Consider the following 13,979-nt stretch of genomic DNA (forward strand, 5'->3'; position numbering starts at 1 on the left):
TATAAGTCCTATCCATCGCCCCTCAGCCTCCTGAATGATTTGGAGTTCCTCTAGTTCCAGCTCCAACTCCTTAATGTGGGGTGTTAAGAGCTGCAGCCAGATGCACCTTGCAGGTATGGTTGTCAGAGAAACTGGAGGCCTCCTCGCCTTCCCACATCTCGCAGAACGAGCATTCCACTATCCTGCCTAGCATCACTACTGTTCTTAACTGAGCTAATATAAAGAAAGAAGAACAATAAACTATGGAGGTGGGGATTCTACCTGCAGCTTTTTAGCCTTCTCTGTCTGAAGCCGCTCCTCACTGAAGCCTTGAAGAACTAAAACCTAAAAATCTCCACTGTAACTGACCACTCCAACAATAATCGCTTCACAGTGGCCACTCCACCAGCACTTGCCTTACTTTAATTTGTTCTTGCCAATCAATCCTGAATGCTGATAGGCTGCTGCCCATACTGCCATGAATCAATGTCTTTTCTACTCAATCAGTGAACCTGAGTGAGCTACGCCTTCTCGGGCTTACGGTCTCTGATTTGCTGCTGCTCAAAACTCTAAACTGCCACAAATTGCTGCCTTTTCTACTCAGTCGGCGGCCCTGAGTGAGTTATGTCTTTTCATGTTCCAGTGTCTGATTGGCCACTGCTCAGAGCTTCAAGCTGTCATGAGTTTCCTGGAACTATTCCAGAATCTGGTGATAAGATCACTACTAATGTCTCCACAGTTTCTCAAGCTACCTCCATCTGCTCCAGGTGACTTAACTACCTTCAGACCTTTCAGCTTCCCAAGTGGCTTCTCCTTAGTAATGGTGATTACACCCACTTCTGCCCTAGACAGTTTTGATTTTCTGGCATGTCAGTGCTGTCTTCTACAGTGAAGACTGATGCAAAATACTTACTTAGTTCATCTGCCATTTCTTTTTTCCCCATTACTACTTCAGTGTCATTTTCCAGCAGTCTGATGTCCACATTTGCCTCCCTTTTACTCCATGTCTAAAAAACATTTGGTGTCCTCTTTTATATTGTTGGTTAGTTTACATTTACATTCAATCTTTTCTCTCTTTATTGCTTTTTTATTTACTTTCTGTTGGTTTTTAAAAGCTTCTCAATTCCCTAGCTTCCCAATATTTTCTTGCTGTATTTTATGCTCTTTCTTTTGCTTTAATGCTGTCTTTGACTTTGCTTCTCAGCCATGTTTGACTCATCCTCCCTTTGGAATACTGCTTCTTTGGGATGAACTGTTCCTTGGTCTTATGTATTACTCCCAGAAGTTCCTACCATTGCTGCTCAACCATCATCCCTCTATTGTCCCCTTCCAGTCAACTTTGGCCAGCTCTTCTCTCATGCCTTTGTCACTCCTTTTATTCTACTGTGAGACCAACCCATCTGATTTTAGCTTCTCCCTCTCAAACTGCAGGGTGAATTCTGTCATTTGATCTGTGCCTCCTCGGAGCATTTACCTTTAGGCAGTGTTTGCCAACCTTTTTTAGCCCAACACATCCCAAGAGCACTTTCATACTTGCCAATGGCCCCCTAAAGCACCTTCATATTTGCCAGTGCCCCTCTTAGGCACAGTATACTTTCCAGCACCCCCATAGTGTAAAAACATGTCGACCATAGGCTAGCATGAGAAAAATGATTCTGCTTTAAATATTTATTTGTATTTAAACCTAGCTTACACAGAACCTGTGTGCTGTACAGCAGCTTCAATATCAATGTGATCCTTGGGCTTGATGGTTTTGAGTAAGAGTTGAAATACCTGGTTCAAATTGTGACAGCAAAAGCCTTATGTCTCCACGTGTAACAATGTCCAAGAGGTTTCTGTTTTTTGTTAGTTTGTGGTTCACTGCACTGAAGTGTCTTTCAGCAAGGTAGGAGGATGGAAATGAAATGAAGAGCAGTTTGGCTCTTCTCCAAAGACCAGGAAATTTTGTATGACTGTGTTGCCACATACCAAAAAAGCCGACATTTTTGAAAAGCTTATTTTGCTTCTTTATCATTCTAAACTTCGATAATTTCTCCTTGCAAGCTCTCTTCCTTGTTTGTCCATCTTGCGAAGAAATGGGTTAATTACCCAGTACGGAATTTCCAGATTGTTCAAATCTCAAATCAATACTGAAGATCCTTGTTCAGTGACTGCAGGTATAAGCAGTATTCTTGCATATCACCATCTGTGAAAGAGATTGCCATAATTTCCAAGCAGGGAAACTGTGAGAACATTCGTCTTCCAAAGTTTTGCTTATACATTTCCAATTTTCCAATAAAAGTGGACTTCACTTTTCGCCTGGAATAAATTGAAATCTTCACTCTGCAGTTTCATATTTAGAATGTTCGTTTTGTCACACAGATCGGTTAGGCATGGGATGCCACATACTGTAGAATTTCAATCTTGTTTCTCAAGTTCTTGTCGACTTTGAGCAAAAATTCAACCACGTTGTCAAAAAGATCGAAGAAACATTTTAAGCAGCAGCCTTTTGACAGCCAACGCACCTCAGTGTGGAGAAGCAAGTGTTCAAACTCTTCATCTTTATCTTGGCATGACTAGTGAAATATTCTGAAATTTAATGGATGAGCTTTAATTTTGTTGATAGCAGACATTACAAAAGTCATGCTTGGATAAAGTCACTGGCTGAGGATTTTGGCAGCAAGATGTTGATGATGAATTACATAATGCATTGCAAACAGATTTGGAATTTCTTTTTTCATAAATGCCACTAAACCAGCATGGTGACCTGTCATATATGGTGCTCCATCTGTTGCATAAGAAATCATGTTCCTAATTGGAATACTTTTATCCTTAATATACATTTTGCACTTGTTGCAGATTGCTTATCTATTGATATTTGTTTTTAACTTTTTACAAAAAAGAATCTTTTCGTAAACTTTTCCGTTTTTGATAAACCATACATATGCCTTGTTGTCTCGCACAGTTGACTCATCCAGTTATATCCCAAATTCTGTTTTTTGTAGCTGTGTGCATAATTGATACTCAACATCTTCACTTATTTCGTCAATACGATGAGTTACAGAGTTATTACAGAGGAATTGATTTTAAAATACTGGTATCCAATTTGAGAACGGTGGTGAGCACTTCTGATACAGCAGGCATTATTAATCTTTCCCCAATTGTATGAGATTTTCCACGCTTTGCTATCATTTTAGAAATGTTGTAAGAAGCAATGAGATCACTATCAAGGTCATTTTAGCTTTCTTGGCAAATTACTTGCGTGTGCAACACTTTTCAGATGCTTCTTTCATCTGGAGCTGAGTAATATCTTAAGTAGTCTTTTCATGGGGCTTTTACGAAAATATTCCTGCAGTCAAGATGGTTTTCCTGGGTTCGTTAGACAGTACAGTATTACAAATAAGACACATGGGGCATCACTGATCTGACGGGAACAGAATAAAACCATACTCCAGGTATGTAACATTGTATTGACACGCTTTCTGCAGTTTTTTTTTCTTAGCAGGATTAGAATTCAAGGCTTCACCGCCTTCAGACTCTCAGAAATCGCACTGTATGTATTTACCCATCATTAACAGTGCTAAATTAAAATAAAAAGTTAACACAAACTGGGAATGCCCATCAGATGTTGACAATGGCAGCGAGTTGCCACGGTCAGTCAGATCTTGTGCCTCAAGTTAGGGTGCTGCTTACTGCCCATCCCCGTCCCCCCAAGAATCTTGAATGCATGCCCCCTTAGGACACATAACCGCCCCCGTTGGGAATCACTGCCTTAGGAGTTCCTCCATCACTTCCATTCAGAGCCTCAAACAGTCCTTCCAGGTGAGACAATACTTCTTGTGCCAGGTGCTCCCGATATGGCCTTTTCTAGATTGTTGAGACCCGTCATAAATTGGTGGACCAATTCGTTGAGTGCCTCTGCTTGCCAAAAGTGGAACTTCCTGGTGGCTAGGCATTTTAATTCTCATTCCTATTCCCACTTCAACATGTCGATCCATGGCTACCTGTTGTGCCAAGATGAGGCTACCCTCAGGGTGGAGGAACAACAGCTATATTTCTTCTTGGTAGCCTCCAACCTGATGGCGTGAATATCAGTTTCTGCTTCTGGTTTTAAAAAAATCCCCCCCCCGCCATCTATTCCCCACTCTGGCCTCTTACTTCTTCTCACCTGCCTATCACCTCCCCTTAGAACCCCTCCTCCTTCCCTATCTCCTATGGTCCACTCTCCTCTCCTATCAAATTCCTTCCTTGCCAGCCCTTTATCTTTTCTCTCTAACTGGCTTCACCTATCACCTTATAGCTATCCTTCCCCTCCCCCCACCTTTTTATCCTGGCATCTTCCCCCTTCCTTTCCAGTTTGAAGCAATGTCTCGGCCCGAAATGTAAACTGTTTGTTCATTTCTATAGATGCTGCCTGACTTGCTGAGTTCCTCCAACATTTTGTGTGTGTTTGTTTACCTTGAGTTTCCTAATCTAATCTGAGTCATTACATACACCCAATCCAGAATTGTCTTTCCTCAAGTTGGCTCAACAGAAAGCTGCTCTAAAAAGCCTATCTCATAGGCATTCTATAAAGTCAATCTCCTGGGATCCAGTACCAATCTGATTTTCCCATTCTATCTGCATATTGAAATCCCCCTTGACTATTGTAACATTGCCCTTTTTACATTCCTTTTCTATGTTCCATTATAATTTGCACCCTGGCTACTGTCCAGAGGCCTTCATACAACTCCTATGAGGGTATTTTTACCCAGAGAAATTCTTAGCTGCACTCAAAACAATTTGACATCTTCTGAACCTGTGTCACATTTTTCTAAGGATAATGATAGCATATCAGAATTTGTTTTAATATCACTGGCGTATGTTGTGAAATTTGTTGCTACAGTTGCAATAATTTTCTGAACCCTTTGCAATTACCTGGTTTTCTCCATCAAGTATTCATAATAACACGCAAACAATTGTACTACTTCTTGTCAATACTGAGTACACCATTTAAACAATCACAGTCTATGTTCGTAAAAGTATGTGAACCTCTGGGATAAAGCCCTCTACAAAAGCTATTTGGAGTCAAGTGTTCCAGTCAATGAGATGAGATTGGAGGTGTGGGTTGTAGAGGTGCCCTGCCAAATAAAAAAGGCACACAAAGTCAGGTTACTGACAGAACCTGCTCTTCTCAAGAAAGATTGATTTATGTGCACTGTGCCTCAATCAAAACAGCTTTCAGAGGACCTTAGAAGAAGAATTGTAGAGATGCATGAAGCTGGAAAATGCTACAAAAGCATTTCTAAAGATCTTCGACTGTTCATCAGTCCACAGTAAGAGAAATTATCTACAAATGGAGGAAACTCAGTACTGCTGTTACTCTCCCTAGGAGTGGGTGTTCTGCAAAGATCACACTAAGAGCACAATGTGCAATGCTGAAGGAGGTGAAAAAGAACTCAAGGGTAACAACAAAAGGCCTGCAGAAATCTCTAGAACTTGCTAAAGTCTCTGTTCATGTGTCCACTATAAGAAAAACATTGAACAAGAATGGTGTTAATGGAAGGACACCACGGAGGAAACCACTGCTTTCCAAAAGAAACATTGCTGCATGTCTCAAGATTGCAAAAGGCCACCTTTATGTTCCATAACGTTTGAGACAATGTTCTGTGGACAGATGAGGCAAACGTTTTGGCAGAACTGTACACTGCTATGTTTGGAGGGAAAAGGGCACTGCACACAATACCACAACCTCATCCCAACTGTGAAGCATGGTAGAAGGAACATAGCACCATGGTTTGGGGCTGCTTTGCTGCCCCAGTGCCTGGACAGCTTGCAATCATTGAGGGAACATTGAATTCAAATTTGTTTCAAGACATTTTATAGAAGAATATCAGGGTAGCGATCTGTCACGTGAAGCTTAATAGAAGTTGGATGATGTAACAAGGCAATGATCCGAAACGCAGAATTAACAACAATTCAACAACAAATCAACAGCAGAATTGTTTAAAAAGAAGAAAGTTCATGTTTTGGAATGACCAAATCAGAGTCCAGACCTTAACCCAATTGAGGTGCTGTGGCATAACCCTTAGAGGATTGTTCATGCAAGGTATCCCAGAAATATTGATGAACTGAAACAGTTTTGTTTGGAGGAATGGACTAAAATTGTACAAGTCTGATCAGCAGCTTGTGGAAACATTTGGTGGAAGTTATTGCTGCTAGAGGAGGTTTTTACCAGTTATGAAATACAAGCATTCGTCTACTCTTTCCAGCTGGACTGTGAATGATTAAACAATGAGTTCAATAAAGACATGAAAAGTACAACTGTTTGTGTGTTATTAGTTTAGGCAGATTGTGTTTGTCTATTATTGTGAGTTGGATGAAGATCGGACCACATTTTATGAGTATGTTGTCTTCTTAATGGTGCCACAGAAATCCACCCAACCCTCTGCTTGCTGCCTACCTTTTCGATAATGATATGTTACTTTGTTTCTTTTCAAATCTTTTTATTGTTATATACAGGAAAAATAACATGAGTATATCAAAGTAACAACACTTAAGTGCCTCAAAAAAAACATTATCTTAAAGATTGAAAAAAAATTTGTGATAACAAAAAAAACCTACTAAGCAGAAAAGTGAGAAAAAAAAAGAACCCATTAGGTGTACAACCCCGGAGTCATGCGTCATACAAAAAGCTTCTAAAAATAAACATCATACTGCCAGCAAGAAAAGAAAATATACTAAAAAAATTTACAGTTAGATCGTGGAAAGATTATATCAATTAACTCAAATGATAATAACGAGCAAATGAGCCCCATCTTTTCTCAAAATCAAATAAAGGTTCAAAGGTTGGACTTCTAATTTTCTCCAAACTAAGACATAGCATCACTTGAGAGAACCATTGTGACAAAGTGGGAGCTGATGTATCCTTCCACTTCAACAAAATGGCCCTCCTAGCTATCAATGTAACAAATGCAATAAAATATTGGTCAGACACAGAAATACCATAAATATTTTGAGGAACTATTCCAAAGAGCACAGTTAATTTATTAGGTTGTAAATTAATTTTAAGTGCTTTAGAAATTGTTGAGAAAACCGACATTCAGAACTGATCCAATATAGAAGAAGAACAAAACATATGTGTTAGTGTAGCTATCTCAGTTTTACATCTATCACAATGACTATCAACATTAGGAAGGATTTTAGAAAGTCTGTCCTTTGTCAAATGATAACGATGTACAATTTTAAGTTGAATCAATGAATGGCTAGCACAAATTGAAGAAAAGTTAACCAACTTCAATATCCGCATCCAATCCTCCGTCATAAAAGTCAAATTAAGTTCCTTTTCCCAATCCTGTTTAATCTTAGATAAAGGACGCTTATCCCATTGTAATAATAAATTATAAATTCTTCCAATAGAACCCTTAATCAAAGGATTCATACTCATAATAGTATCTAAGAGGTCAGCCTCCAATATGTAAGGAAAATTACTTAAATATTTTGTAAAAAATATCTAACTTGAAGGTATTGCAGAAAGTGTGAGTATGAAAGAGCATATTTATCAATTAATTGTTCAAAAGACATCAATCTATCTTCTTTAAATAAATCCAAAAAAGAATTAATACCTTTATTTTTCCAAAGTAAAAAAATTGGATCACTCAAAGAAGGTTTAAAAAAGTAATTTTGGTAAATTAATCTACAAAGTTTAAATTTTTTAAGATTAAAAAAAATGTGGAACTGGAGCCAAATTTGTAAAGAATACTTAATCACAGGATATAGGTTTAAATTAACAACTTTACCTAATTGCATAGGTAAAGGAGCTCCCAATAACGAGGTTAAATAAAACTGTTTTACAACTTTCAGTTCCAGGTCTACCCAAATTGGCTGATCACTCTTATCAACCCAGTATAACCAAAAAGACATATATCGCACATTAACAGCCCAATAATACATTCTAAAATTAGGCAAAGCAAGACCCCCATCCTTTTTCAATTTTTGTAAATGACATTTACTAATTCTTGGTCTTTTATTATTCCAAATAAAAGATAAAATAATAGAATCAATCCAATCAAAAAACTTCCTAGTCAAAAAAAAACAGGAATATTCTGAAATAAATATAAAAATTTCGGGAAAATCATCATTTTAGCTATATGAATACGACCAACAAGTGAAAATGTAGGTGGACTCCATCTACTAAATAAATACTTCATAGAGTCTACTAAAAACAAAATTAGCTTTGTAAAGATCCTTATTTTTTTTAGTAATTATAGTACCTAAATATCTAAAAGAGTCTGAAACTTTAAAAGGAGTATTATCATGTATACAGACAGAATCATTTAAAGGAAACAATTCATTTTTACTAAAATTTATTTTATATCCTGAAAAACCTCCAAATTCATTAAATAATTTTAGCAAGGCTGGAATGGATTCGTCAGGGTTAGATATATAAACCAATAAATCATCAGCATAAAGAGAGACCTTATGCATGGTCTCATTCACAAAGATCCCATGGATATTTTTAGCCTCACGAAGAGCAATAGCAAGGGGTTCTAATATTAAATAAAACAACAAAGGACTTATTGGACATTCTTACCTTGTCCCCCGTGAAAGCTGAAAAAAAGGAGACCTACGATTGTTAGTGACAACAGGAGCAATAGGCGCTTTATATATCATTTTAATCCAATTATTAAAATTAACACCAAAGCCAAATTTCTCTAAAACATTGGATAAATATTTCCATTCAACTCGGTCGAACGCTTTTTCAGCATCCAAAGATACAACACATTATGGAGTTTTAGAAGAGGATGAATATATAATGTTAAATAGCCTCTGAACATTTGAAAAATAATAGCGACCCTTTATAAAGCCTGTTTGATCTTTACAAATAATTTTACCCAAAATATTCTCCAACCGATTGGCCATTATCTTTGACAAAATCTTAGCGTCAACATTCGGTAATGTTACTTTGGATATTTAACTTCCAGCTGTGATCTTCTTTCAACCATGACTCTAATGCCCACAGCATTATCCCTGCTAATTTCTAGCTGCAATATAAGCTCATTTACCTTATTTTGTATATCATGTGGATTCAAATATAACACCTTCAGTTGTGTATTCATCACTCTTCAGTTTTGTCTCTATGTTACTTGAAGTTAAATTCTTATCTTTTTCAAAACTTTCTGTCTTATTCTTTGTTCTGGAGACTGCAATAACTTCTCCTGCATTTGGCCTTTCCTTTATCCATACTTTTCCAAGTTCTCTTACACTTTTTGGTTTGAGGAGATCTCATTTTTCTGAACTTGAGAGAACACAATCCCAGTCAATACAGTCTTGTCTCAAATATCAAACCCACCACTCCTGGAATGCGTCTAGTGAATCTTTACCAAACTCCCTGTATGGTACATAAATCCATTCTGCACAAAGTACTCCAGATGCGGTCTATGAAGGCTTTATACCATTGCAGATTTTTTTTTATTCCTGTAATTGATCCAGTTTGCTTCCTTTGTTTTGGTACATTTTTTAAGCTTCTCTGTCACATGGGGTGTCATACCTTGACTTGAGTATTACCAGTTGACCTATCTGTACTAATTGCAGGATTTTAGCTTGCCTCAGTTACTGCACCCTGGGCAGTAATTCGTTGTGTGCAATGTTTTTAGTCATGTCAATCTAAGAAATCTGGGGGAATGTTGATATATTAGTCACTTTAGATAACATTTCGTTATAACTTTCTGATTGACTTGTGTAGATGATAAATGTAATAATTGAACTGTTATTTTAATCTTAATCTGGTATAATGTTTACATCTGTGAGTTAGTTGAGGCAGTTGTGGGTATATAAGCTATTTGAATAGATGGATGGATCATGTAATTTCTATTAATGTACAAATAGTAAATCCCTTTTGCTCTTTAATGTTTTAATAGTTGTATTTTTATTTTTTTATACAGCGAACAAGTGAACAAAGGTATTGGAATTGAAAACATGCATTACTTAAACGACGGTCTCTGGCATATGAAGACATATAAATAACAACAAAATTCAAGATCGATTTCTGAAGGAAAAATGGACTAACAACTGCAAGAGATTAAGATATTTGAAGAATAAATTTTCAATGTGGTATTTTCCCATACACCGGACATTATAGGGAAAAAAACAAGTTTTGTGTGCATCTGATGCCATTTTCTCTTTGTGTAAATCTGTACAAAATACAAAAGGAGTTGTAACCATGGTGAAAAGCTACTTCTAGCATGTACTTCCTTGACTTCCTTTGTAAAATCCAATCAATGCAGATGCCTTTAGCATGTACAGTTGGTTTATACAAATATAAATGCACAGTTGGAATTTCTGAATGTTTACTGAATTAATACCGCGATGATATGATGAATAATTTTTAAAAAGAAATTTCAGATCTTTGCATGTTGTAATTCCATCTTTGGAAGAGAAAGCCTTAATTTGGCTTGAGAATTCTCTTAACAGTTTCATCCCAGTTTAGGAGAAAATGGTGAATTCCTACATCTATATGATATTTAATGGTATGCATTACCTGAGATTTGAAAGGTTTGAGCCTTGTTAACATTTTGCAGCCAAGTGTGCAGGTAATGATCTGGACTGGAGAATAGGTGAAACTTTCTGCTGTGAACTTTGATGCAGATTTATTAAAATATCAAATGGACAATATCAGTGAATGATTGTAGCTTTACTTTTATTAATTCATAACCCTACTTGAATCAGATAATAACAAATGATGTAGTTGCAATTGACAATTTTATTTTAATCATCCAGCAGTATTAATAATTTATTTTATTTTATTTTATTTTATTTTAATCATCCAGCAGTATTAATAATTGCTCCTATGTTTTTTTTTAGAATGTTCCCATCTTTTTCAAATCAGTCGATGGCAACATTAACACTTCTATATGCTGAACTAATCACTAAATTCAGATTGCTGTCTTAGCATCTTGTTCAAGTTCTATGTAGTATCTACCTAAATCTAGCTATTTGTCATGTTCACATTGAAGTGATTAGTCGTACCTCATGAATGTTAAAAATAGTGGCATCAGGGAGGATTTGTAATTGGCAAAATATAACTGATAGGCAGTCATTCCATGCAGAGAATTAGAGGTGGAGGTTGAGTTTCTCATCCCTGTCAAAATTATAGTATCTGAGGAGAATAGTTCTTACAGCTATAGATTTTTGTTTTTGCAGCATTGTTTTCTGGCTCGAGTGGACATGGTCCATCCATAGCTGGGAAACTGACCACTTCCATTAACTGCAAAATCCTTTGTTGCTTCCACAATTTTGTGAAGGAAAGGGGAGGATCTTGGTATCAGACCTTCGAAAATGTCTTGCGTATGATGGATGCTTAATTTTCAATTATGTCGCAAAAGTCTAGACAAAATGTACAGTTGATAATGTTCATTTAGTGACTGGTCTCCAGGTTATAGAAGAATTGAAATAAGTGGTCCTCAAGACAGAAATATTCATTAATGCTCAAATGTTATATGACAGCAAAAATATTTTCAGATATATAGATTTCTGAGCAAAAACTTTCATTCTTAAGAGGGATAATAAATCAGCCATGATAGAACAGTGGAGCAAATTCAATAGCCCAAATGGCCTATTCCTATTCCTATGTCTTATGGTCTAATAACCTAATTAGTCCATCGTTGTTAATTGAGACAAAGGTAATGACACCTGCAAGGAAGCAAATGGCCCAGGAGCCCAATAACTAAATTCAGTGGTCCATTTTTAAATCAGGTTTATTCATAAATAGACTGCCAATGGTTTCTTGGCAATTTTGTGGACTTTGCTAACTTTTGCCTCCTTTCTGCACTCACAGTGGCAGTATTTGTCTGTGGAAGGTACTGTTGTGGCATTTGACTTTGCCTTTAAGTCTTCAGAACTCCCTTCCTCAAAAAGTCATAGAAGCAGAATCTGAGTATTTTTAAAACAAAGGTTGATAGATATCTGATAAGCAAGGAAGTGAATTGTTACCCTGGCTGGATGGGAATGCTGCATTGAGGTTATAGTTAGACCAGAGGTGGGGCTTGGGGGGAAAGTGGCCTACTCCTAATCCTGTTATCAATTTGTATTTATGTTTGTTCTCAAATCTCCATGCTCCAACTTAGCCACAATTGAAAGGACTTTTAACCATTGAAACCGGCAATGAAAACCTGTTAACTGATGGACATAATTTGAACACAACATTATGTATGTTGTTCAATCAAATATTATTTTAATAGTCTTTAGTTGGTTTCAACAATATAATGCATAGTTGATCATTTTGAACATGTCTATTAAATTATTAAACAAGAATATACAGTTTTTCATGTTCCAGGTTTATACTGGATTCTTCACACACTCTCGATCTCTTCAATCACTTTAAGTTCCCTGGGCCTGATTGCCTCAATTTCACTGTGGGTTTCTAGTCCATATACACTTAAATACCCCATTATGAAGGCCTTAAAGCTCTGCTTCTTTCTTGACAACAGACCTAACCAGTTCCCCTGTGCCAGCACATTCCTTCGTCTGGTGGAACTTGTTCTCAACATCAACAATTTTTCTTGGCTCCTCCCAACTTCTCCAAACCTAAGCTGCAGCCATAGACAACTGCATGGGCCCCAGTTATGCCTGCCTTTTTGTCGGCTCTATGAAACAGTCCGTGTTCCAAGCCTCCACTGGGTATGCCCCTCAACTCTTTCTGCCCTACGTCAACAACTACATTAGTGATGAGTTTGTAAATTTCATCAACTTTGCCTGCAACTTTGATCCTGTCCTTAAATTTACATGATATATCTTGGACATCTCTCCCCTTTCTCAATCTCTCTGTCTCCATCTCTGGAGACAGACTGTCTAATTATATCCTTTGCAAGCTTGCTGACTCCCAGAGCTATCATGTCACCCTGTCACTTGTAAAAATACTGTTCCCTTCTCTCAGTTCCTCTGTCTGTTCCACATTTGTTCTCAGGATGAGGCTTTCCATTCCAGAACATCTGAGGTGTCCTCCTTCAAGGAATGCATTTTTCATTTCTCTACCATTGCTGCTGCCTTCAACTGCATCTCCTCCATTTCCTGGACATCCAATCCTTTCTCCCTTCCACCATAACAGGGTGAGAGTTTCCCTTGCCCTTTCCTATCACCATTTATATTGCTATATCCAGCACATCATTCTACATAACTTCTGCCATCTTCAATGGAATCCTACCATTAAACACATCTTTCTGTCCGCCACCCCCCCATCCCTCCATTATCCCCAGGGATCTCTCTCCGCAACTCCCTTGTCAACTTGTGCCTCCCTACTGATCTCCCTCTGGGCATTTACACCTGTAAGCCACTACACCTTCTCCATCACCACCATTAAGGCCCCAAACAGTTCTTCCAGGTGAAGCGACACTTCACTTGTAAGTGTCAGGGTCACCTACAGAATCCAGCTCCTGGTGTGGCCTCTATATCAGTGAGACCTGACAGGTTGGGAGACTGCTTCATCGACTATCTTTGCCCTATCTGCCGCAAAAGGTGACCACCAACTTTAAATCCACTTCCCATTCCCATTCCGATATATCAGTTGATGGCCTCCTCTACTGCCACAATGAGGCTACTCTCGGGTTGGAAGAGCAACACCTCATATTCCATTTGGATAGATCAAAACCTAACTGCATGAACATCAATTTCTCTAACTTCAGGCAATTTTTCCTTTCTGTTCCCTAACACTTCTCTCTTATTCCACTTTGCAGTTTGTCTCCTCTCTTACTCCTCCTTTTCTCCTCACCTCCCTTGGGTACCCCTCCTCCTTTCCTTTCTCCCATGGTCCACTTTCCTGTCAGATTTCTTCTTCTTCAGCCCTTAACCTCTTCCACCTATCACCTGTCAGCTTTTCACTACATCCCCACTTCCTCACCCACCCATCTTGCCCCTCACCTGGTCTCAACTATCACCTGCAAGCTTTTGTTATTTTTGTGCTTCCCCCTCCTTTTGCAGTCCTCATGAAAGGCTGCAGCCTGAAATGCCAACTGTTCATTCCTCTCTGTAGATGCTGCCTGATCTGC

General features: G+C 37.9%; 1 protein-coding gene across 1 annotated transcript in view; it reads left to right on the plus strand.

The window, feature by feature from the left end:
* mcts1 (MCTS1 re-initiation and release factor) overlaps nucleotides 1-10,639 on the plus strand; it is a 30,059-nt gene extending 19,420 nt beyond the window's left edge. The window contains exon 6 of the mRNA XM_072270795.1: nucleotides 9,882-10,639. Coding sequence (XP_072126896.1) covers nucleotides 9,882-9,963 — 82 coding nt within the window. The 3' untranslated portion in view covers nucleotides 9,964-10,639. The remainder of the gene's footprint in view (nucleotides 1-9,881) is intronic.
* Nucleotides 10,640-13,979: the final 3,340 nt, after the last annotated feature.

The sequence above is a fragment of the Mobula birostris genome, chromosome 10 (genome assembly GCF_030028105.1).
Source record: "Mobula birostris isolate sMobBir1 chromosome 10, sMobBir1.hap1, whole genome shotgun sequence".
NCBI lineage: Eukaryota > Metazoa > Chordata > Chondrichthyes > Myliobatiformes > Myliobatidae > Mobula > Mobula birostris.